This window comes from Gekko japonicus, unplaced genomic scaffold (assembly GCF_001447785.1).
Source record: "Gekko japonicus isolate JY-2015 unplaced genomic scaffold, Gekko_japonicus_V1.1 scaffold1569, whole genome shotgun sequence".
In the NCBI taxonomy this organism is placed as follows: domain Eukaryota; kingdom Metazoa; phylum Chordata; class Lepidosauria; order Squamata; family Gekkonidae; genus Gekko; species Gekko japonicus.
Window position 1 is genome coordinate 54,963 of NW_015169825.1, and position 26,492 is coordinate 81,454.

A 26,492-nucleotide genomic window follows, 5' to 3' on the forward strand; every position below is an offset into this window, starting at 1 on the left:
TATTATGTGTCTGAAAACAACTGAAATCCACCCAGATATCAGTAAACAGGACCTGCAATGCCATTTATGGCTTATGGAAGATGTGATCTTTCATCCCCAGGCATATTTTAACCTGCTCTATGTATTTTGATGTTTATTTAAACATCTTGCAATCCAGCTTGGCACACATAAGGAACCTCTAATGGAAGATACAGACGGAACCTCTTAAAAACTTGGACGACAGTTTATTAGAGGACATTTTCCAGTTTAACCCCCAAGTAATTTCCTTTTCCTGTTGTCCTCAGTTAAGAGCAAGTCGCATAACTTCAGCATCTTGGCTGCATTCTTTGTTTTTGCAAAATCTAGGCACTTGAAAGTGGTAAAACAAAAAATGGAAAAAGAGGACAAATCAGGACAGGGGCAGAGCTATGAGAGCCACGTTTTAAAGTCTATTTTGACCTAACAATCGGTTAAAAGAATAAACATGTGCTTTTCCTTAAATAAGCATATCACAAAGATCTTTTTATATAAATTTATAGGAAACAGTACAAAATGAGAACCAGGTCTGAGGGCATTTTGACATTACCCAAACCTGAAGCCTGTGTATCTTAGGGCCAAAGCAGATGTCTAACACTATGTGGTGACCAGAACCCACCCCATATCCTCCTAGTAATGACTATTCTGTGAAGCAGGTTAATTTATTAATTAATTTATTTTATATCCCGTCCTCCCCCTGAAGGCTGGCTCAGGGTGGCTTACAGTCATATATAAAAATACATTGTAAAAATATTAAAACAGATAAAACAATTAAAAACACAACAAAGTGCAAAGTGCTAGCAGTACAGTACACAATAAACAATGGCGGCCTTCTTTCGGCATCCGGATATAAAGCTGAGAATGTGTGGCTGGCCCCACAGGTCACCCAGCAAGCTTCCATGGCAGAGTGGGGATTTGAAGCTGGGTCAGATATGTTGGTATTGGGGGGGAAACTGCTGTTGATTTTCTTGATTAATTTCAACCGCCCCCCTAAGCAGAGTTATACCTTTCTAAGCTCTCTCATGAATCACTGCCTTGACGTGGGGAAGGGGGCTTGTATGGTTCAATGAGGCTGCAGGCGATGCCGTGGAGGGCCACCCAGGATGGACAGGCCACAGTGGAGAACTCAGACAAAATGTGATCCACTGGAGAAGTAAATGGCAACCCACTCCAGTATCTTTGCCAAGAAAACCCCATGGACAGTAACAAAAAGCTAAAAGATATGACACCGGAAGATGAGCCCTTCAGGTCAGAAGGTGTCCAATATGCTACTGGGGAAGAGCAGAGGGCAAGTACAAGCAACCCCAGAAAGAATGAAGCAGCTGGTCCAAAGCCGAAAGGATGCTCAGCTGTGGATGTGTCTGATTGTGAAAGGAAAGTCCAATGCTGCAAAGAACTCGGTGTACTATGTGCTGGTCAAGAATCCTGTAGAAAAAATGGTGTGGCCTTTGTAGTCAACAAGAGAGTGCAGAAGGCAGTAATGGGATACAATCTCAAAAACGACAGAATGGTCTTGGTCCGAATCCAAGGCAAACCATTCAACATCACAGTGATCCAAGTCTATGCCCCAACCACTGACACAGAAGAGGCTGAAGTGGACCGGTTCTATGAAGACCTACAACAATGTCCTTATCATTATAGGGGACTGGAATGCTAAAGTAGGGAGTCAAAAGGTAACTGGAATAACAGACAAGTTTGGCCTTGGAGAACAAAATGAAGCCGGGAAACGGCTAACAGAGTTTTGTCAAGAGAACACGCTGGTCATAGCAAACACCCTCTTCCAACAACCTAAAAGGCAACTCTACACATGGACATCACCAGATGGGCAACACCAAAATCAGATTGATTATATCATTTGCAGTCAAAGATGGAGACACTCTATACAGTCAGTAAAAACAAGACCCACAGCTGACTGTGGCTCACATCATGAGCTACTCATTGCAACATTCAGGCTTAAACTGAAGAAAGTTGGGAAAACCACTAGGCCATTCAGGTTGGACATAAATCACATCCCTTATGAATATACAGTGGAGGTGAAGAATAGGTTTAAGGGACTAGATTTGATAGACAGAGTGCCTGTAGAACTATGGACGGAGTTTTGTGACACTGTACAGGAGGCAGCAATCAGCACCATCTCAAAGAAAAAGAAATGCATAAAGCAAAGTGGCTGCCAGATGAGGCTTTACAAATAGCTGAGTAAAGAAGGAAAGCAAAAGGCAAAGGTGAAAAGGAAAGATTTACCCAACTGAATGCAGATTTCCAGAGAACAGCAAAGAGAGATAAGGAGGCTTTCCTGAATGAGCAATGTAAAGTAATAGAGGAAAACAACAAAATGGGAAGGACTAGAGATCTCTTCAAGAAAATTGGAGAAATCAAGGGAACCTTCTGTGCAAAGCTGGCCATGATAAAGGACAAAAACGGTAGGGACCTAACAGAAGCAGAAGAGATTAGGAAGAGATGGCAAGAATACACAGAACGACTATACAAGAAGGATCTCAATGTCCTTGACAACCACGATGGTGTGATCACTGACCTCGAGCCAGACATCCTGGAGTGTGAAGTCAAATGGGCCTTAGAAAGGCTCAGGGTGGCTTAACATAAAAACACATATATAAATACAATTAAAATCATTCATAAAACCCATAACAATTAAGATTAATACTCTAAAGTGCTGGAACAGGGTTCAAATAAAGTCCGAGAGCAGAAATTTCAGACTAAACAGTATTTTTAGGTGATAGTCTTACACCAGCTCAGCTGATCTGTTTGTATGTGCGGTGGACCCAGACTGTGAGTTGTAGGACAGGGCACAGGGTCACTTCTCAGATGTTTACTGTGGCTCCTAATCAAAGGTGTGGTGGAAGAGCTCCATCTTGCAGGCCCTGCAGAACTGTAAGAGGTCCCACAGGGCCCTGATCTCTTTCAGGAGCTAGTTCCACCAGTATAGAGCTGCCATGGAGAAGGCCCTGGCCCTGGTTATCACCAGCCTGGCATCTTTGGGGTCTGGGAGGGCCAAACGATTTTGGGTCCCTGAATACAGTGCTCTCTGGGGAACATATGGGGAAAGGTGGTCCCTTAGGTATGCTGGACCCTGACCATAAAGGGCCTTAAAGGTCAAAACCAGCACCTTGAAACAAATCCAGTATGCTATTGCTCTCCTCATGCCACCCCAAGAAGACCCTTAAACAGCTTGGCCCCAGAACTAGCCCCATGTTCCTGGCATGGATAGGATGAAAGGACAAACACTGAGGTGGCAAAGAACAATAGAAAAATAGCACTAAATGGGCTTGGCCCATGAAGGGCCAAATCTCTAGCCAGTCACAGTACTGACAGTGCTGCTTTGGCCAGTGTCTCTGAACCTTACTGGATCTCAGGGTGAAGAGTAGAGGGCCAAGTGACGTGGTCTAGATATGCGAATAGAAGCAGTTAGTTAGAACATAGTGATGGCTTTGAAGACTACATGGAAGATCAGTCTATCAATAGCAGTTAGCTGTCAAACTAGAAGGATACTCTGCATGGTCAACAGAGGTAGTATAGCTTTAGGGTACCAGGAGCTGTTGGGGATAACTGTCTCCATGGGCCTTGCTTTTAACTGCCAATGGAGCATCTGGTTGACTACTGTTGGAAGCAAAAAGTTGTGCTAGAACTTCTGGTCTTTTTAAATAGTTAGGGAGATAACTGACTGTGAAGAAATGCATTTTGTCCTGGAGGGAGGCTGGCAAGCAGCAAACCTCCACTTCGCATTTTAAAAGGTTTTTCCCCCTACAGTCTGGGAAGGAGGAAATCTGTCAATGGTTTTCCAGGCGCACCTCTAAAGAAATGCTAATGGTGCTAGCAAGAGACAATGGGAGGCTCAGACTTCCCCCTGGAGGTGTAAAATGCTAGATAGGCTTCAGGAAGCAGTTTCCTGGAGACAACAGGAAAAGAAGCCTTGACCTGGGCTGACAGGATCAAGTGGATGGAGACACAGAGTTAATAACATTTCCTTGCAAGAGGAAGTTGGTTTCTTTTTCTTGGGCTGCTTGGCTGAGGAAGATACTGAGCTCTGGTCTGCAAGCAGGCAGCCATCTTTGACCATGCAGCTGGCCTAGAGAGCTGTTGCAAACCTAAAGATAATGGAACTCTGTAGGGAATTAGAAAAGCTAAGTTAAAGAGCCTGTCCTATTTTTCCATTATTTAGGGTATGTATAGTCGAGGGACAGAGGATCTGTGTTTTCTTCCAATTCCTTTTGTTTTCCCTTGCTCAGATCTGGTGCTGTGCTAAAAATATGCTTGTGAACATTTTCTTTTTAATAAATACTTTAAACATCTGATGCTGGTAGTGGTTCTCTGTACCACATAGACCTCCAACCATTTCAGACACACTATTTAATGAAAGCTCCAAGGAGAGGGTTGGCAAGCGACTATTCCCACAAGGGTGCACAAAGCAGTTAACTGTCCTCCTGGTAGCCAGGTGCTGGGCTAGTGGGAGACATAGAAGTGGCATTTAGAAGGGAAAGACCGAATACTTTGAAATAAACCCCATTCTCACAAACATGTCCATTGCCATTTGCGGCTTTCTCAACTCCCCCACCCTCTGCAGTGATTAAAAGCAAGCCTGATTTGTATGAATTAGACCCATATACATGGATAGGATGCCAACAGTGAATCTGCAATACAGCAGATCCTGCCAGGAGCCCCTGAATGACTCAGTGCATTTGGCAGGATGTGTTAAAACAGCAGCTTTGGATAGTTACCAACAGCTTTAAGCAAGGAAACAGCATGTCATTATTTCCCCCTTGGCTTAAGAAAGGGTTTCCAATTAACCCGTTGAAGCTGGAACATTGGTATGTGTGCTTGAGTGCTCCACAGTAGTTATCCATTTGGCTGGCTCTGCAAATTGCAAACACTTCAGGAGCTAAGTATTGGTTAGTGTGAAGTGCCTGTGGGCCAACTTCTCTGGAGGCTGCTGAATTTTAACTTAGGCAAGTGAATTAGCTGGAATTTTTAGTAGCTTTCATTTAAGCAGCAGTTGGCACATTGTGCCTGCTTTGGTCAGAAAGGCCCATGGCTCAGTGGTACAGCATGTGCCTGGCATGCAGAGGGTGCCTGGTTCAATCCCTGGCATCTACAGTGAAGGCATTATCCATGAAGGATTAAAGGCATTGCCTGAGACCCTGGAGATCCCCTGCAATTTTGAGTGGAAAGAGACAAAGGTCTAACTCAGTCTAACAAAGAGCTCACATCTATCCAGTGCAGCCCCATTTCATGTGGCACAGCCCATTCAGTACACGACCCAATGATCAGTGTCACAATGCAGAGATGAGTTGATGGGCACCGGTGGACTTCCACAAATGAACTGCATATTGAAGGATGTCTCTGATGCTAAACTCTGTGATAGGGCAATTGTGTAATTTTTTAAAAAAACTTTGGATGCCACCTCCCACACGTCACAAGTGACGTTCCACCCTGATTTAGAAAAGTGCATTTTTTAATATTGTAGCTGCAGAATAAATACACTGGATGAAAAAGAAAGGTGTGTAAGGTGGGTACAGAATCCAAAATCAAGATTAAAGGCTTACTGCTCTGAAAATTTGCAGTAAGATGTGCATGGGTAACGAGCCAAAGTGTCTTGTCAAAATGTTGTTGCATGTTGCTGTTGAGTCTGTATTGTTCTCTGTATGTGAATGGGTTGGAGTCCATGGATCGATTATGAAGATGGAGTCTTCCCCTGAGACAAGAGGGGAAGCGCTTTAGGTAGTGGCAGGGCTTTTTTTGTAGAAAAAGCCCAGCAGGAACTAATTCGCATATTAGGCCACACTCAACAGCAGAAACACATTAGCATATTAGGCCACACCCATGACAGCACAGCTCATTAGCAAATTAGGCCACGCACCCCATGTTACCAGAAGTGTGGTCATCCAGCCACACCCACCTTTTGCTTCTTATTCTGTTTACCTTGTTTGTTGTCAAAACCCAGGGCTTTTTTTGTAGCAGGAACATCTTTGCATGTAAGGCCACACACCCCTAATGTAGCTAATCCTAAGAAGTTTCTGCTGTTGGGTGTGGCCTGTTATGCTAATGAGCTCCTGCTGGGCGTGGCCAACTCGGAAGGCAGCCAGAACTCCGTTCCTGTGTGTTCCTGCTCAAAAATAGCTCTGGCGTAGTGGAAAGTGCTTCTGCTAGTGGAACAGAGCCCTTGGAGCCCCATCTGACCACTGTCTGTTCCTGCCAATGTGGAATAATGATTTGCATTCCATGACATTTATTAGGAGGGAAACCTAGTTCAGTCTCCCTCACAGAGCTGTGAGGATTAAACTGGGACAGTGTACTCATAGGCAATGTTCCCTCTAAGCTGTGGAGTCTGCTGAGGAAAAAATCTACTTTGTGAGCTACGGGCATTAAAGTTGTGAGCCAGCGCTTTGGCTCCTGGATACATTAGTTTGCTCTGGAGCCGTCCTTCCTGAGCGAAGACAAAAATCTGTGAGCCGGAGGCTAAAAAACTGTGAGCTAGCTCACACTAACTCAGCTTAGAGGGAACACTGCTCATAGGCCACCTTAAGCTCCTTGGAGAAAAGGTAGAATGCAAAGGTAAGAAATAACAAATTGGTGCAGAATCAAAATTGCAAAGGAGCTGTTTGTAAAGCAAGTTAGCATTCTAGTCAAAGTACTTTTTACACCAGCATTACAAACCATCTGCAATATTAATGCCTCCAGCAACATTCTGTGGGAAGAACTGGATTGAGCAATCCCATACATTTTAATTACCTCTATCTGTGAAAGCAGACAGTGATATAAATAAATGCTGCCTTCACAAAAGGAAACATGCAACTATATTGCTGGTATGTGGACAGGCGTTCTGAGCTGTGCAGATTCCATGCATTTGTGAGAAGAGCTCAGTTGTTGCTAACATTGATTGATTGCATTTTTAAATGTAAGTATAGCTCTTGGAAGGGTTTTAGTTAAGGAACAAAGGGAGAAGCATATCACTGTAATATTGGTGGCATTTATGCTACCCGCTTAGGCAGATTTCATCACAGTTTCACTCTCTTTCCATCAAGCAACCCTGTGAAACATAGTTATGTTAGGATGCTGCTGAGAATGATCTGCAGTAGATTTCTAATTTCTAGAACTGAATCTTTCTGAACAGAAGTTAGCAATATAAAAAAGGTTTCAAGCCTGTAGCATTACAAGAGAAATGTATTACAACTAATAGCAATTCCATAATTATTTATCCTACCATTAAAGTTACAACATATATTATTCTTAAATAAGAAAGAAAAAAAGAGGCACAAATCCCTGGTGAACCTCAGACTGTGTCTTGTTTCTTCTTTGAGGTGCTGTGTACACAGTTTCCAGGCTGTGACTTAAACGGGTGTATAATGTATCCAGTAATTACGTTATTAAGATCCAGAAATGAAGTTATGGGAAAATACTGCTCACAGTCCTAGACAACAATTTTAGAATTAAGAGGTACGGGTTTCATTTTCAGGAAAAAATTGTGTAAGTTTATCTGTCCTGAAGATGGTATTTGCCGTTTCCAACATTCAACCTCATGACATTGGCTCTGAAATAATAACAAGCTATAAAATGTAATAAATTTGGGGGTACTGTTATTTGCAGTTTCTGAGATTTTGGAAGATACCAACATCGAGTAGTTGCTGTTTTCACCATCATCACAAATTCAGTTTTCACTTTTCTTTTACACAAAATGGCTGCTACTCTGCTGGTCTGTACCCTTTTTTGGCAGCATATAGCTGCGATATCCCAAAAAACAAGCACTTCAAAGACCATGTCCAATTAGTTTCCTCTACCAAAGCTGTACTTCCACGTCCTTCCTTCCAAAATCCAACCATTATTGGGCTTTCCTGGTGCCTGTCTATCACCTCAGTCACATCTCCAGAAATGACAGAATTAGTATATTAGAATATATATATGAATGGGGAAAGGATACACTGGGGGGGGGGGGTTGGGAATAGGGGCAGAACTGAGGAGGGCTAAAATACGAGGATCCTGAATGAAGATTTTGTCATCTCTATTGTACTCTGAAAATTATTTTTTAAACATTCCACACCCATTACCAGTGCTGTGGGGGAGGGGGGTTCTTCATTAGTCAAGAATTACTCTGGCGTTTGACTTTGATATCATACCACAGGTCCCTATATGTGATATTAGAAACATCTTGATAATGATTATGATATAGAAGTAAGGCACATTGGCAGGAAGCAAAAACAGGGTGCTTCTATGCTAGCAATTTTGTATGAAACCGCCATGACTCACAGTTGCCATGACTCACAGTGCCATCCTAAACATAGTTACACTCTTCTAAGTCACTGTCTTCAATAGATTTAAAAGGATGTAACTCTGCTTAGAATGGCACTTCTATTCACTCAGTTTAAACAGAGAATCCAATTATATTGTTGGTTATCTGTTGTATTCCAGTGTTTTCCCTGTTGTCTTCACATCTTTTTTTCTCACCTGATTTGTAGTGGTTGTTTTTGAACATAAAATGCAATTGCAGCACTAGGTTGTCCGCTGATGATTGCCAAAGCACTTCTGAAGTTTCTCATGGCTACCATCCCTTTCAATTCTCCTTTTTCTGGTTTCAGTCAGCTGGGTCTGGTCTCCTCCAGGCTGGAGTTGGAGAGACATGGGCCATAGATGTGATGACCAGCCTGGGGGGAATCTTGGGGCTGAGTGACTGCGTGGAGGAACTTGGAATGCTTGTCCCTGCTAGTATCTGCAAAGCACTTGACTGTTCCCCCTTCTGTTCTGAGAACGGGCAGTTGTGGAGGAAGATCCCTGGGCTTGCTGTCGCTGTTCCACCGAGCCTGCCACCGACTCTTAAGACTCACCATCAGGGGTCAGATAGGGGCACGAGAAATGCAATGGGCCTAGGAGTGGCAGATCTCCGCGATTGTAGGACTTGGTCTGGTAGAGATGAAATTAAATACCCCATGCAGAATTTTTAGACTTTTTGGCTTTATATGTTACGCCCCTCTGCAAATTAGATGGTTAGTTTGATTGATGGATGTGATTGGCTGTATTTAAATTGATTACATTGGATATGTATATAGTATTAATTAATCAATTATTAGATAGTGTTAATACGGTGGGGGTGGGGAGGTTAGAGGGAGGGTAGTGAATGATTTATGTTAATATTTTTCCCCAGCCTAAATTTTCCCCCACTGATTAATTGAGATTATCTGGTCCATTGATCAAATTAGACTAAAATCCTGGAATTGATTATGTTGGTTTGTGTTTTGTTTACTTAATCAATTCAATTGGTTTATCTGCTGTAACAGCTGGGCTAATTACCGTAGATAGACAGAGGGAGGTGAGTGGGGTATCTGGTTGGAAGGAGCGACTGAGACAAGTTGTGTGGGTTTTAAAATTGGGTAGGCATAGCCCTTCTGCTGGCTATTGGAGAGTGTAGGATGCTGCTGAGAAGCATATCACATTGTGGGATCCAATGCCCCCTGGTGGTTCATTAAATGAGCTGGTGGAGGACTGGGAAAACTGGGTCTCTGAAGCCATTGACAAGATTGCCCCCCAGCACCCTCTACACCTTTGTCCCAAAGCAACACCATGGCATACCATGGAGCTGCAGGGGATGAAGCAAGAGCTACGACAGCTAGAGCGAAAGTGGCAGCATGCTTGTGATGAAGCATCACAAACACTGTATAGGATGTTTATGAAAGCCTATGAGATGGCTGTGAAGGCTGCATAGAAGATTTCTATGCGGCCTCCATGGCATCTGCAAGCTCACACGCAACTCAGTTATTTAGAATTATTTGGTCTATTATGACTCTGCCCCAGGGCAGACCAAATAGTGGGGAATTGGCTATTGGCTCTGAGTCATTTGCAAGTTATTTCGCAGATAAGATTGTGACGCTCCACCAGGACCTCCTGACCACAACTGAGAGAGTAAGGGAACTGGAAGCCCCTTGTTCTTATGGCATGGAGGGAGATAAAATCACCTGGTAAATAACTTCCCTTTAAGCCCCTGTTAAGTGGACAGGACATTTTTCTCCAAGGCTGTTGGCAAGCAACCCTAGTTATGAGTCAGCACAGGACAGCCATGCATAAATCTCTAAATAATTCAGTGTTAAGTAATATGTTTCAGGATTGCTATAAACATGATCAAATGCACATATGGAATAGTATATACTGACTGCTTTCACAGTGATAGCAGAAGCCTACTCTCACAAATGACAGACAATGAAGATTATCAAACTCAATATACTGTGTAGAGTCTTCCTTGGATACCATCTATTCCCAGAAGTAAGAGATATACAGAATAAATAAATCAATTTATCTTAAAATTAGGAACTGCAATGCTAAACTTGACCACAACAACTCGACACACTTAAAAGCTTCAACATGCTTCCAGCACAGTACCAGTCTTACTTAATTGCATCAAAAATAAACAGATGACCAAGGTTTTATTCCAGCATACGTTCTTGTAGCCCTTATCTGGATAGCCCAGGCTAGCCTGATTTCAAGAGATCTTGGAAGCTACGTAGGGTTGACCCTGGCTAGTACTTGGAATGGAGACTTCCAAGGAATACCAGGGTTGTGTCATGGAGGCAGGCAATGTCAAACCACTTCTGAATGTTTCTTGCCTTGAAAACACTATGGGGTCACCATAAGTCAGCTGTGACTTTTATGGCAAAAAAAAAAAAGCTTTTGTAGAATAAATAACAATTAATTAAAGCCCTACTAAAATACAGATAGCTGTGCTGATCTATTATCCAAAGAACTAAGAAGGGATTAGTGTGATATGGTACAGATGAATCAAGACAGATTATGGCATGTACCATAGGGAGGAACAGGCCAGGGCTGAGAATCATGGAGAGATCCTGTCCCCCACTGAGGGCCAAACTAGAAGTTACATCAGAGAACAAATATTCCCAAATACTCCAGGGCCAGATTCAGCTCTAGAGCGCAGATACTTCAAAACAAAAACAAAAAAAAATGTATCCCACAGTCTGCTTCATACAAAGTGACTTTGAGAGTCAGCATAGTGTAGTGGTTAAGAGTGGCAGACGCTAATCTGGAAAACGGGGTTTGATTCCCCACTCCTCCACATACAGCCTTGGGCAAGCCACAGTTATCTCAGAACTCTCTTAGCCCCACGTACCTCACAGGCATTGTTCCCTCTAAGCTGTGGAGTCCTGTGAGCAAAAATTCTACTCTGTGAGTTACTGGCATTAAAGTTGTGAGCGAGCAATTTGGCTACTGCATAAATTAGTTAGCTCTGGAGCCATCCTTCCTGAGCTAAGACAAAAATGTGTGAGCCAGAGGCTAAAAAACTGTGAGCTAGCTCATACTAACTCAGCTTAGAGGGAACACTGCTCACAGGGTGTCTGTTGTAGGGAGGGGAAGGGAAGGCGATTGTAAGCTGCTTTGTGACTCCTTTGAGTAGAGAAAAACGGGATACAAAAAACAACTCTTCTTCTTTCAACAACAAGAAAATAGAATATGAGCATAAAATCAAAAGCAAAGTTGGCCAACCATGGCTGCGGTCACACGGAGCATTAGCCACGCTACAGAGACGGAAGATAGGCGGATTTTCCGGGCGTGATCAAACCGCAACATCTGGGAAGCGTAGAGCTCCCATGGCAAACCCGAGGCTTCACGCCGAAGATGCGCCGTAAAAAAACGAGTACCTCCGAGGTACTAGTTTCCGGAAACCGCGGGGCAAGGGCGGGCGTCTGATCACGTTTCCAGTGGTAGCTCGTGGCATCCGGCGCCCGCCCATGTCCCGTCACGAAAAGGTGTTTTTTTTAAGTCTCCATGGGATGCGCACAAGCACCCAACGGCACATGTGCACACTTCGTTTTGTTTTTAAAAAACCACAACCCCCGCCCCGCCGCTTCTTTGCGGCACCGCAGGATCGACATATGATCGGCACCTCCCCCCGAACCACGGGACGTCGGCGGGACGTTTGATCCAGCGGCCGCGCGGTAGTTTGCTCCGGGGCAAACAGCCACGCCTCCCCCCCCCCGCGATATCCGGCCCGTGTGACCGGGGCCCATGTCACACATGATTCAACAACAACCACCCCCTCAGCTAAAAGAACAACCCCTTAAGACTGATCGAGAGAGTAATCCCAAGCTAGTTTCCAGGGAGAGCGTGCTCTTCTTACAGGAGCTACTGTAAGCTCTTGGAGGATTGGCTACATTAGGGGCGTGTCGCTTAATATGCAAATGAGTACCTGCTACAAAAAGAGCCCGCCTAGTGAAAGGCTTCCCTCTCTCCTCCCAAATATGTTAGTACAGTTAGGACACTGCTGCTCTTGTCACCAGCTTGTCGCTTCAACGGCAGTGCTGCTGCCTTGTAAAACAGCTGCCCATCAGAGGTTTTTCAAAGGCTGAAATCCTGGACACACTTATTTCCGAGAAGCCCCATTGAACTCAGTGGGACTTACTTTCACATGAACATACATGGGGACTGCACTGCATCAGGGACCTGAATTGGTGGTGGAAAGTGCTGTCAAGTTGCAGCTGACTTATGTTGACCCCCCGTAGAGTTTTCAAGGCAGCACACAAATGGAGGTGATTTGCCACTGCCTGCCTCTGCATAGCAACCCTGGATTTCCTTGGTAGTAATACTAACTGTAGTGGACCCTGCTAGCTTCCAAGATCTGATCAGGGTGCATTAGAATTACCTAAAAAGAAACATGACCTATGTTGTGGGGGAGGAGGAAGAGAATTTTCCTTGCCCTTCATTACAGTCTCCCTTCAACGTTTCAGTTAATTTAACAGAGTTGTGACGTGGAAGATGACGCCTAATGCAGTACTGAATGTGTTTACAAAGAAGTAAGACCAGTGAGCTCAGTGGAGCTCTAGGAAGCGCTGTCGCCTAGACTACAACAGAATCCCGTGTCTTTAGCTGCTAATTCCCTGAAATTGCTAAAATCCTGCCTGTTCTGAAATAACAGTGATGCAATCTTTTGACTGCTCATATTTAGATATATACTGGTATTGAGACATGATTGTTTTGTTAAGGTTCTGGACCCCAGTACCTAGAAGACGGTGATTATTTTTATTTATCTTCTTCATTTATGCCCCACCTGTCTCCTCAATGGGTACCCCAAAGCAGCTTACATTGTTAAGAACATAAGAACATAAGAGATGCCAATGTTGGATCAGGCCAAAGGCCCATCCAGTCCAACACTCTGTATCACACAGTGGCCAGAAATACCAGTGCCATCAGGAGGTCCACCAGTGGGGCCAGGACATTAGAAGCCATTCCACTGTTGACCCCCCCAAGCACCAAGATGACAGAGCATCACTTGCCCCAGAGTCCCTATCTATACCTTGTGGCTAATAGCCACTGATGGACCTCTGCTCCATATGCTTATCTAATTCCCTTTTGAAGCCGTCCATGCTTGTAGCCGCCACCACTTCCTGTGGCAGTGAATTCCAAGTGTTAATCACTCTTTGGGTGAAGAAGTACTTCCTTTTATCTGTTCTAACCCGACCGCTCAGCAATTTCATGGAGTGCCCACGAGTTCTTGTATTGTGAGAAAGGGAGAAAAGTACCTCTTTCTCTACCTGCTCTTTCCCATGCATAATCTTATAAACCTCAATCATGTCATCCCTCAGTCGTCGTTTCTCCAAGCTAAAGAGCCCTAAGCACCTTAACCTTTCCTCATAGGGAAAGTGTTCCAACCCTTTTATCATTCTAGTTGCCCTTTTCTGCACTTTTTCCAAAGCTATAATATCCTTTTTAAGGTGTGGTGACCAGAATTGCACACAGTATTCCAGATGAGGTCGCACCATTGATTTATATAGGGGCATTATGATATTGGCTGATCTGTTTACAATACCCTTCCTAATAATCCCCAGCATAGCATTGGCCTTCTTTATTGCAGTCACACACTGTCTCGACATTTTCAGTGAGTTATCTACTACAACTCCAAGATCTCTCTCTTGATCTGTCTCTGCCAGTTCAGACCCCATCAACGTGTATTTATAGTTAGGATTTTTGGCTCCAATGTGCATCACCTTGCACTTGGCCACATTGAACCCCATTTGCCATGTTGACGCCCACTCGCCCAACTTTGACAGATCCCTTTGGAGTGCCTCACAATCCTCACTGGTTTTCACCACCCGGAACAACTTCGTATCATCCGCAAATTTAGCCACTTCACTCCTTACTCCCAACTCCAAATCATTAATGAACAAGTTAAAAAGCAGTGGACCAAGTACTGATCCCTGCAGTACCCCACTGCTTACCCCCCTCCACTGAGAGAACTGCCCATTTATACTCACTCTCTGTTTTATATTAATTAGCCAGTTTTTGATCCATAAAAGGACTTATCCTTTTATCCCATGATTTTTGAGCTTACTTAGGAGCCTTTGATGAGGAACGTTATCAAAAGCTTTCTGGAAGTCAAGGTAAACAATATCTATTGGATCCCCCTTGTCCACATGTTTGTTCACCCCCTCAAAGAACATTAATAGGTTAGTGAGACAAGATCTTCCCTTACAGAACCCATGTTGAGTCTGCCTCAATAGGTTTTGTTCATCTATGTGCCTACTAATTCTTTCCTTAATAATGGTTTCCACCAATTTACCCGGTATCGACGTCAGACTGACTGGCCTGTAATTTCCCGGATCTCCTCTGGAACCCTTTTTAAAGATGGGAGTGACATTAGCTACCTTCCAGTCCTCAGGAATGGAGGCTGATTTTAAGGAGAGATTACATATTTTTGTCAGGAGATCCACAAGTTCACATTTGAGTTCTTTCAGAACTCTCGGATGTTCTCTTCTCAATTTTATCCTCACAGCAGCCCTGTGTGAGAGAGGTTAGGGTTGCCAGCTCTGGGTTCAGAAATTTGAAGGTGGAGCCCTTTGTGGGTTCCACCTTCCAAAGGAATCATTTTCTCCAGGAGACGTGGAATAAATGTTTTCTTTTTAAAAAAGAAATAATAAAGCAATGTATGTAGTCTAGAGATCAGATGTAATTCCAGGAGACCTCCAGCCTCCACCTGGAGGTTGGCAACCCCAGACTGAGTGAGTGTGACTGGCCCAAGGTCACACGACAAGCTTCCATGACAATGGAACCTGTGCCTAGTCCAGCCCTCTAACCACTACATTACTCTGGCTCTCAATGATTGGGATTTATAAAATTAAAAATGTTGTGGAGATCCTGACTGCTCTTTTATAACATCAGACTTCTTGGTCCCACCTTTTACAGAGCACTGGCTTATTGGTGCCAGGGGTGTTCAGTACTGAGCTCAAGGAAGAGCTCTGTGGTACTCGAAAGCTAGTCTGCTATTTTTTGAGTTTCAGTTGGTCTTGGTCAACAGGATAGTTTCCTATGGGTAATAAAAGACTAACAGTGCCAGCCTAAGCAGGATCCACTGCCATGAAGCTAGCAAGCACAGGGACCTCAAGCGGAACATCCTTAATCCTAAAAGTAGCACATATGAGGGAAACCTGGGGTTATGCCCCAAGATATAAAAGGCAAAGCAGACTCTGAACACACCAAGAAACACTTTTCTCCACCAGATCCTTTCTTGGACTTGGGGAGGAAGGGATTTGGGGATGAGCCCTGGTATCCTTCCCTCCTGCCTCCTGGCTTTCATGCAGTGGCCCATGACTTGAGGGAATAATGCCTGATGTTGTCTTGAGAGAGAGAGAGCAGTGCCTATGGCTATTTCCATCCCAGCTAGTGTTGCCTACCCCAGGGTGGGAAATTCCTGGAGATTTGAGGGTGAAGACAAGGATGGGGTTAGGAAGGAAGGGGGCAAGGGTGGGGAGAGTGAATGCCAAGGGGTATACATAGGAAAACCTGAAAATGTAGAGGTCAGTGGAGTGTCAAGGGTGCAGGGTAGAAGGAAAGAGCAGGAAGGGTGGGGGTGAGTGGAGCACCAAGGGTGGTGGGGGTAGGTGGGGACAGCAGGAAGGGTGGGGGTGAGTGGAGCACCAACGGTGGTGGGGGTAGGTGGGGACAGCAGGAGATTTGAGGGTGGAGACAAGGATGGGGTTAGGAAGGAAGGGGGCAAGGGTGGGGAGAGTGAATGCCAAGGGGTATACATAGAAAAACCTGAAAATGTGGAGGTCAGCGGAGTGTCGAGGGTGCAGGGTAGAAGGGAAGAGCAGAAGGAAGGGGGATGAGTGGAGTGCCAAGGGTGGTGGGGGTAGGTGGGGAGAGCAGGAAGAGTGGGGGTGAGTGCAGCACCAAGGATGGTGGGGCTAGGTGGGGGAGCAGGAAGGGTGGGGGTGAGTGGAACACCAAGGGTGGTGGGGGTAGGTGGGGAGAGGAGGAAGGTTGGGTGTGAGTCAAATACCAAAGATGTTGAGGGCTAGGTAGAGAGAGCAGCAAGGGTGGACATGAGTGAAGCACCAAGGATGTTGGGCGCTAGGTAGAGAAAGCAGCAAGCGTGGGGTTGAGTGGAGTGCCAAGAGTGGTAGTGGGTAGGTGGGGAGAGCAGCAATGATTGGGTAGACTGGTGGACAAAAGGTGAGGGGCAAAAGAGCTGGGGGGGTAGATTGACAGAAAAGGGTAGTGGGTGAAAGGAGCGAAATAGGGGGAGAGGCTGACAAATAAAGCGAATAGGAGAAATAGGGTAAATAGGTGGGTAAGTTAACAAATTGGAGGGGGAAACAAAGAGGGGGAAGGGATGCACCCTCTCTGCAATTCTCTTTTGGGTCCCCACATCATTCCATGATTCTAAAGCTTTGGGGCAGGGAGAAGAAATACACCAAACCCAGATGTTGTAAGCATTCCCACAAATAGTATCTCTGTTTGAATGCATGCTATTTAAAAATACATTAGATATCCATGACCTTGAAGGCAGCTGCATCCCATGCCAGCTAGAGTGAAGGGGAGGAAGGCAGAAAAAATGTTACTTTGCAATCAATCTGCTCAAGCCCTGAGAACTACAGACAAAAAAAGGCAAGGGTTGGCTCTGTGGACCATACAGTAACCTTTGCTTGGCTGGCTGGCTGCCGGGGGAAAAGGGAGAACCCACACATCCTTACCCTGTTGTCCTCTTGTATCTCCCAGTCGCTGGCAAAGTTTAGACTGTGCTGCCCTTGAGTACAGTTGGAAAACTGGAAGAGGCTCGAAAACAGCCGTCGGTTTTCTTGGGTATCTGGAAATATTGCATCCTGGAAATTAACTCCGTGCGGAAGGAGGTTGTAGTTCTCATCCATTCTGAAAAAGAAAAGGAGGGATCGTACTTTGGTATCTAATTGCAAGGTCCATCTCATCTTCATAGAGAGCACTCTCCTAAGCCCCTGTTGTCCTGCACCTGGATGAACATGGTGTCAGGCCAGGGCCATAACCCAGAGGTATTTGAGCAGCCCAATGTGGCAGTGTGCCCATGCCCTTACAGTGACTATTTCTGGTCATTAAATTGGCACCCATTTCATGGCTATATTTTCAAAGCAGGCTGTTTAAAGAGCAGGTTGTTTGGTGTCTCTCTGAATAGCCATTTCTTCAAGAGTTCTTTGAACAGTATTTGACATTAATCCACTTACTGATCATAGGCTTGAATAAATGTCATATATGTCACAGCACCTTGATACTGTTTAGGAAGACCAGGTCAGGTATGAGTACCCTTAACTCCTTTGTTATTCCTCCTGGTAGGATTGGCAACCTTCAAGTGGGGCCTGGAGATCTCTCACTATAACAACATCTTCAGACTACACAAATCCATTCCCCTGGAGAAATGTCTGCTTTGGAGGGTAGACTGTATGGCATTATAACCCACTGGGGTCCTTTCCCTCCGCAGGCTTCACCTCTAAATCTCCAGGAATTTCTTAAACTGGAGATGGCAACCTTACCTCCGTATTAGCTGGCTGCTATAGTAGAACACCTAAGGAAGCACTGCTTTTGTATTTGTGGCTCTTCTGTTATTGAGGATCTCCCCCATTATATCCTTGAATGCTCAATGTATACCCAACCTAGGTTAAAATTTCTCTCTGGTATTTTATCAGACTTAAGCTTTGATTCAGACTCTGAGAAGATTCTATTTTTGTTAGCTGATTCCAATGCCAATATATCCTATAGAACGGCTCTACTTGCCTTGGCTGCAAAGAAAATACGGGCCAATGCTGTTCTTATGGGAACTAGTTAATATTGATCTTAGTGGGTACATTTTGATTCAATTAATTGCTTATAACTTCGGTTTTATGGTTTTATAATATCTTAGATTTTACTCAATTTTATACCATTATTCATGTTTACAGTATTCCTCTCTGCTGTTATCTTTGGTTTGTAATGGCCTATGGCTAAATACAATACATTTTAATTCTCTCTCCACTATTTTTACGGGTTTTTTTTAGATCCTGAGGACTCTCATCTGACCTCTAGATACTCTATTATGGTTCAACCTACAGAAAGGTTTGGCTGCCGAGTGAGATGGTCCCCCACTCTAGGTCAATATTTAAAAGAATGTTTTAATTCAAGTAGCCTACTGAACTCCTGTCAAGCACTGGGGTATTCGACAGCAGTTCAAGACCCTATAGAAGTATATGAAAATTTAATACAAAATATATATCCCTTTCTCTTTCACTCCTCTACAGCTAAGGGTGCTAAACTCCTCAACTTATCTAAACCATGGTTTAATCAAAGATATATTGCAGCCAAAACTGTTTTGAATAGGGTCTATCACCAATACCGAAGAGCTGATGAGGGAGCCAAGCAAGAAATTCTTTTCCAACTTTTGTCAAAAAAAAAAAGGAGTACAAATTATTGATAAAACACAGAAAGAAAGAGTACTCCAGAGAACTGTGACAAGAGCTTATCAATGCAGCCAAAAGTAAAAATCCATCCCTTTTCTGGAAGTTAGTCAATTGTAGAGTCTCAGGTGCTAAGTCACCTGCGGATAGATGGGTTTCCTTTATAGAGATGTACAACGATGCTGTCCATTCTCCACCGGTGGTAACATTAGAAAATACCATGAAATGGTCCCCCGTAACAGTTGGTGAGATTGAATCACTTATTGGGTGGCTGAAAAATGCTAAGGCCCCAGGATCAGATGGCATTCCACCAGAACTTCTAAAAGAGAATAAGGATTGGTGGGCCTCTTTCCTAGCTCCCCTCTTTACACACATTGATAACACGGGTCAGGTCCCCAAGTCTTGAGGTTTAGCTATCGTTTTCCCTTTTTTATAAAAAGGGTAAGAAGAAGGACCCATCCAACTATAGACCAAGCAGTTCGCTAAACATCATAAGCAAACTTTATGCAGGACATTTATTAAATAATTTTGTAGATTGGTTAGAACAAGAAAACATTTTGGTTATTGAACAGGCAGGTTGCAGACCAGGCAGATCTACATTTGATCACTGCCTGACATTACAGCACCTTTTTGAGAAATACTCAGCCAGGGGAGCAACTTCACTATATGCTGCATTTGTCAATCTCAAATCTGCCTTTGATTCTGTTTCTAGACCTCAGCTCTGGAATAAGCTTTATTTGAGTTTAAAAGCTTATTCCAAAGACTTTTGTTTCTACTACAGGCCCTGCATGATCATAGTTTTCTAAGAGCCAGATGCAGCAGATTTGGCCATCTTAGGCCCCGGTCACACAGAGCATTAGGCACGTTAGAGAGACGGAAGATAGGTGGATTATCCGGGCGCGATCTCACCCGCCCATGTCCTGTCGCGGGGTTTGTGGGTTTTTTTTAACCCAAGTGTTCGCATGCGCTGTTGGGTGCTTGTGTGCACCCGTGGAGACTTGACAAAAGAAAAATTATTGCATCTTATGTTCTTTATATACATCACAGTCCTTGAAAAAGATTGTATTCAAAACGGGTAAATTACTAGAGTCCCATAGGTCTAGTGATTGTGATACTGACAAGGTGCTGTCTGAATATTTGTACAGAATGTAAACCTGCACTTTGATGTTTTGTTTGGGTGAAACATTAAACATTAAAAAAGCACAAAATTCTGAACAGTGGGCAAAAATCATAGTCAATGGAGAGCTGACTCAAAGGATACCTATAGAAAAAGGAACAAGGCAAGGATGCACACTCTCTCCGTTGTTATTTATATTTGGACTAGAGACTTTAAATGACATAGTGAGAAACTCCGATGAAGTTAGGGGCCTAAAAATGAGAGGAGAACAATTTAAGTAGCAAGTGTTCGCCAACGACTTGGTTTTTATTCTGGAAGATCCGATACTATCGATCAAAAATTTATTACAAATAATAAGACAGTATGGTACTGTCGCTGGACTTAAAATAAACATCAACAAGACGAGACTGGTGACAAAGAACTGTACGAAAGAGGAGATAAACGAATTACAAGAAACTACAAAGATAGAAATAGTAAAAAAAAGTAAAATACCTAGGTATTAACATTACAAATAATAATAACAACCTATATGAAAATAATTATAAGGTTACATTGGAGGAAATTAAGAAAGATTTACAAAGGTGGCAAGATCTACAAATATCGTTCATGGGCAGAATATCCACGATAAAGATGAATGTACTTCCACGTATACTATTTCTAGCACAATGTATCCCAATTCTTAAAAACAAAAAATTATTTGAAGATCTAAATGAACAGATAAGGAAATTTATTTGGCAAGGGAAAAGAGCCAGAATAAAGTTGAAACTCCTGAGAGAGAAAAAAAACTAGAGGAGGGCTAAGCTTCCCGGATTGGAATTTGTATTATCAGGCAGCATCGTTGGGATGGATAAGAGAATGGGTGCTATTGGAAGACAGAAGATTGTTAAAATTAGAAGGTTATGATCTACACATGGGCTGGCATGCCTATGTGTGGTATGACAAAGACAAAATAAAGAAAAGCTTCTCCAATCATATAATAAGGGGACCACTAATGCAAATATGGAGACAGATAAAAGAAAGGTATTACGTAAAAATACCAAAGTGGGTGTCACCCGTGGAGGCTTTTGTAATGCCAACATTAATGACAGAAGAAAAAAAGATAACATATGGAAATTTATTAGATGAAAAAGATGAACTAAAGTCGTGGCAATCACTTCAAGAAATGAACGTGAAGCTCTCAATATGGGAAAGGAATCAATTAATTTCAAGATTTACAAGAGATAAAAAGTCCAATTTTTATAGGGCAGAGACACAATTAGATAAAATATGGCTAAGAGACAAAGAAAAACAGATGCAAAAAAATTATAATTTTCTACTAAAAGAAGAATTAATGCAGGATTGGAAAAAAACATCAATGATCAAATGGGAAAGAGATTTGGGACGTAAGGTAGAGAGAGAGGAATGGGAAAAAACATGGAAATCTATTAAATTACTAAGAGCTACGTCGTATAAAGAAAATATAATAGAAATGATATACAGATGGCACTGGACGCCAGATAGGCTGCAAAAATGTTATATAAATGTTTCAGGGAACTGCTGGAGGTGTAAAAATAACATAGGAATGCATTTCCATATATGGTGGAAATGCGAGAAAATACAAAGATTCTGGAAAATTACTAAACAGTTGATAAAAGATATTACAGAAACAGACTTACCATTGAAACCAGAAATCTTTCTACTAAACGTAACACCTAATGGCATTAAGTATAATGAAACATGTATTATTGCATATGTAGCTACAATGTCGAGAATATGTATCGCAAAGAATTGGAAGACGGACACCGAGTATGGAAGAGTTGATAAGCAAGCTTTTTGATGTAATAGAAATGGATAAATTAAATATGTTTTTGGCGGGAAAAACAGAAGATAAATTTAACCAGAAGTGGCATCTCTCCTTATATATAATTGAATAGTGGGTGCCAAAGTTCTAATTCTAAAATGCACTCCCTTAGTGTATGGCTGATGGCACTGCTCCTCAGCATATATCGCCACCAATCAGAAGGCAAAGCCCGGGTCCCGCCCACACCACAACTGCTGCGACAACCTGGTCTTTTGCATATGGAAGCTGATTGGACTTCACTCCATTCCACACCTCAAACTCTCCCCCCCCGCCCGCACGCCTCGTGCAATGTCAGATAGAGATGCAGTTGGAATGTCAGTTACATATAGAACCTGCTGTATTCTGGTGGTGTGCAGGTCCCAGGTTCATGTTTTAAAAGCAGACTGACACTGTTTGCCCAAAGCCAGAGCACTCTCCCAGAGCCTCTTTCTAGATCTCGTTGTATTTATTTCCACAACGGGCCTTATTTCTAGTAAGGCCATAAAATGGTACAAAGAAAAACTGTAATGTTGACCCCCCCCCCCCAATTGTTAAACAAGGGGAGATATATGTATGTAATTATGGAAAAACTATAAATAAAACCTTTTTTAAAAAAGCACAACATTGATTTACCTTGAACATACATCTATTATACACAGTGCTATATACTTTTACATATCCCCCTGGTCAGGCCAGGGCATCCTTCAATTTTGAGGCCCCCCAAACTGCTGTCAGCCAGCTGGTCGGCGGGGGAAGCCCCACCCCAAACAGCAGCATTCCACGGGGATGCCACTGATGTAATGATGTCACCGATAGTGATGTCATCACACGGGGGTTGTCGCACGACAACACTCTAGCATTTGGTGGAAACTCTATGGTTACCATAGAGTTTTGGCCCCAAACACTAGAACATTGCCATGTCACGGACCTAGTGTGATGATGTCACTAGTGGTGATGTCATCGCACTGTGTGCAGAAAGCGCATGGGGCAAAAAAGTCCCAATGAGGAGCCAGGAGCCCCCTGCCTCAGGAAAGGTGAGACTGGCAACCCTAGACCCCAGCAAGGGACTTCCAAGGCAAGTGAGAAGCAGAGGTGGTTTGCCATTGTCTTCTGCTGCAGAGTCTTCTTTGGTAGTCTCTCTTCCAAGTAACAATTCTGCTTAGCTTCCAAGATCTGATGAGATCAGGTTTATACCATGCCACTTTCAGTCCTGCTATAGGTCATGATATTGATGGTTAAATAATAATATCAACAATCACAATTTTTTTTTAAAAAAGAAGGCACTTATTCCTTTGGCATACATGTCTCATACAAAGACCCATTTAATTGGTTCTGACAATAAGCATTCACTGTGTAGAACCAGTGTGTAAGCCAGATATATAAATGTTTCTGAAGAGGATTGCCAACTGACCAGAAAAAAATGATTGGCCAGCTTCTCTGCCTTCAAACAGCAGCTGGATTTGCAGAAATCAGCAGATGAAGCTTTTCATGGCATAGATATAAGCATTTGCTAATGTCTAAACAAAGGCACATGAAAATGACACAGCCAGGTTTTATTTTTAAAAAAAAAAAAAACTCTACAGATAATTTTGGATTGAGGTGACATTGTGATGGCTTTGTTCCTGTACTGTGGTTTATTTTTATTATGCTAAGTATGGGGGAGAATTTGTTTGGCCCTGAGAAATCCATTGAGTAAAAAATTTTCAAGTCAGCACCAAGAAGCAGTTGGCATAGGGATATCTGGATGGGAAAACTGTTCCTGTAACTTTCCAGCTGTAAGCAGATTGTTTGCATGGTGTAGAGGTTAGAGTGATAGACTGGGATCTAATTCAAATCCGCACTCTGCCATGGAAGCTCACTGGGTGGTGACCTTGGGCCAGTCACTTTCTCTCTCAGCCTAACCTACTTCACAGGGTTGATGTTCTGAGGATGAAATGGAGGAAGGAGGACAGTGTTGTAACTGAAGCCACTTCAGGCCTCGCTAGGGAGAAAAATGGAGCTTAAGTATCTACATAAATAAATAAATTTGATGGTTACAGAAAAACACTCTTCATTTGTTCAAAGGTGTTTTTCACAGGCAGTGGTACAAACTCAAATCAAACTCTAGGTTTGTCATGACAACCTTTTGCTGGCAACTGAATCACTCTGATGTTTTGATCTAATTATGATTGCTGCCTTAGGCAAGTTCAGAAGAGAGTCTTTACTGAGAGCAGAATTGCAGATTGTTGGCCTTTAATCACATTTGCATCATGTCATTCCTTCCTCCCGAGAGTTTGGGGCAACATCCACAGAGTTCCTTTCCACCGACTATCCTGGAGGGGCTTGGGAGGCAGGTTAGGCTGAGAGACAGTGACTGGCCAAGGCCAGCCAGTGAGCATCACGCTGAAATGGGGACTGGAACCCATGTCTCCATAGTCAAAGACTATTACTTCTCTACCCCCTACACCACACTAAAAACATACTATGTGGAATGAGCTAGTAGAACTGTACCACCTCAGGCTTTCTTATATACAGAAGTCCCAGTAGCAAAATGAGTATATCAGGTCTCCCATATGGAGATAATAAAGATGGCCCGCATTACAGGGTTTTGTAAAACATTTGTGGGATTATTAAAGGGAAGTGCTGTGAACATTCTAAAGGACAAATCCATAAATGTGAGGCGGTGTTATTAGTGTGTTCAATGTGTTCTTAAGCCGCAGGCAACATCCTACATGGGAAATGACCTTTACAGACTGCTGTGCTTGCAAGAGGTACTCACCTGAGGAAGAAGAAGTAGGCGTAGTCTTGCATGACTGTGTGGGAGTGGCAGGAGAAATAGCCCAGTCCTGTCAGGTTCAGCCTGGATCCCATGGGCACTTCCAGCATGCTCCCCCAAGCCTGGTCACAAAGCATCTCAATCTCAGCCGAGTAGAAAAGCCCCTCCTCAGTGGCTTCGTACTGCCAGGGCAAGTAGTTGTACATGCTGTAGACATCCTGGTGCAGGGCCAAGACTTTGGCATAGACAATGATTTCCGCCAGCTCAGCCCTGCAGTTTTCACTCAGGGGTCTCCAGTCGGACGGCAGCTGACAGGCCAGGCCGAGGTGGAGCTGAGTCCCAAGGCACAGGAGGCTCAGCAGCAGCAGCAGCAGGCTCTGCAGCATGATGAGCAGGATAAGTGTGCTGACTGCACACAAGCAAGATGCTGAAGTTTCCCAAGTGCTTAATAATTTTTTTTAAAAGGAATCCGAAGCTCAGTTTATGAAACAGGATCTCTGGTAAGAGGTGGGGGCCTCAGGTTTGCCAGGGTGAAGATCCTGACCAATCAGATCTGTTCTTCAGGGGAAGGGTGGAGCAGTAACTGGAGAAAGCAGTGCACTGCTGTGTGTGCTCACATGCAGACTGTGGCAGTTGGAGCAGCCCTTGTTAGTGCCGATACTGCACTGCTCTCAGACAGAAGAGTCCTGGAGCCGGGGAAGAATCCTGCATTATTATGAGCCTTTGAAAGGAAGGATCAAAGGCCAGAAATATCAAGGCGACTTGGTGCTAGCCCTATGCTCCACTTCATACCCAGCCTCACTGGCGTTATTTCTTGGACTCTTTAAAACAGAGAGCAGAAGAGAGAAAATGAGCCACACGCTGCTCACGAACACAACAGAGGGGAAAGGACACAGAGGAAGGGAAAATCTGGAGGCTGACAGATCTTAACTTGGGGATGTAATTTTTAAAAAAACAAAGAGATGGGGTGATAAAGAAGTAGAGACCATAGAAGGGGGGAAATAACAGAAACAAGCAATGAGGGTCAGATCTGGCAGATCTGTTCTGCTAATGCAATTCCCTTCACTGATGCATGAAGTGCTTGCTGGGGGAACTTGGATCAGTTATACTTCCCTTGGTAGAGGGTGCTTGGGAGGATCAAATGTAGGTGGACAGAATCGTGTACGCTGCCCTGAGTTCCTTAGCAGATGTGACAGGCAACTCTCTAGGGCAACTCTCTAGGGCAAGGTCGTGCACACAGCAAAGCTGGGCATCCCTCACTTTCAGGATCTGGCCAATTAACACATTCACACATGATGCAGAGGAGGGGTCATTTCCTGCAGGAGCGCACAGGAGCGGAGCTCCGGCAGTAAAGAGCCCAAGGGGCGGGCACATGCAACAAGCCCCACCCCCCGCTCCCAGCAGCCCTCAGTCAGAGCAAGAAGCAGCCAGGTAAGTTGCAGAGCTCCCCCCGCCCCCCCATCCAAAACAGTCCAGTGACACCTTTAAGACCAAGTTTTATTCAGGTACAAGCTCTCCCTCCTCTACGAGGACAGATCTGCACGTTCCCCCCACCCCCATAGCTAGCAATCCAAAACAGTCCAGTGGAGCCTACAGCGAGATAGGTCTGGAGCATTTAAAAGTGCACGCTTTGGTCAGGCTTGGACACCAGCACCACCGGACTTTTCCAGGCGCTCTGGGAAGACTCAATGATCTCTAATTTCTGCATCTCCTCTACCTCTCTGCCCATTACCTCCCAGAGCTTCGGAGGTACCGGTTGCCGGGGGGCCTGGGCGACTTTACCCGGGGGTGTCGGGATGCGGTGGGTTGTAAGGTGCATGCAGCCGGGGACATGGGAGAAGACCTCGGGGCACTCTCATAGAACCTGCCGGAGGGCCTGCCTTTGTGTTCCTGAGAGGGCTTCATCAAGCATGGGCTCTGCCATTTGTGTCGAATCACTATGCTAAGGGGACATCCTGTCCTGCAACTCTTCTAGGTCTTCGGCCAAGTTGACAATTTTGGCGGGGGTGTCCTGGGCCTGCCAGGCCTTGAGGTCATTCATGTGCACACGTTTGTGCTGCCAAGACCAGGTACCACACTGAATTTCATAGGAGAGGGGTCCCAGGA

The 26,492-nt window shown here is 44.0% G+C and overlaps 1 protein-coding gene across 1 annotated transcript in view; it reads right to left on the reverse strand.

Annotated features, from left to right (window-relative positions):
- The window catches only part of CCDC3 (coiled-coil domain containing 3), a 67,748-nt gene extending 42,937 nt beyond the window's left edge, over positions 1–24,811 (reverse strand). The window contains exons 1-2 of the mRNA XM_015417238.1: positions 24,390–24,811; positions 16,992–17,166 (exon numbers count right to left, since the gene is read on the reverse strand). Coding sequence (XP_015272724.1) covers positions 16,992–17,166; positions 24,390–24,772 — 558 coding nt within the window. The 5' untranslated portion in view covers positions 24,773–24,811. The remainder of the gene's footprint in view (positions 1–16,991; positions 17,167–24,389) is intronic.
- Between the last annotated feature and the right edge of the window lie 1,681 nt (positions 24,812–26,492).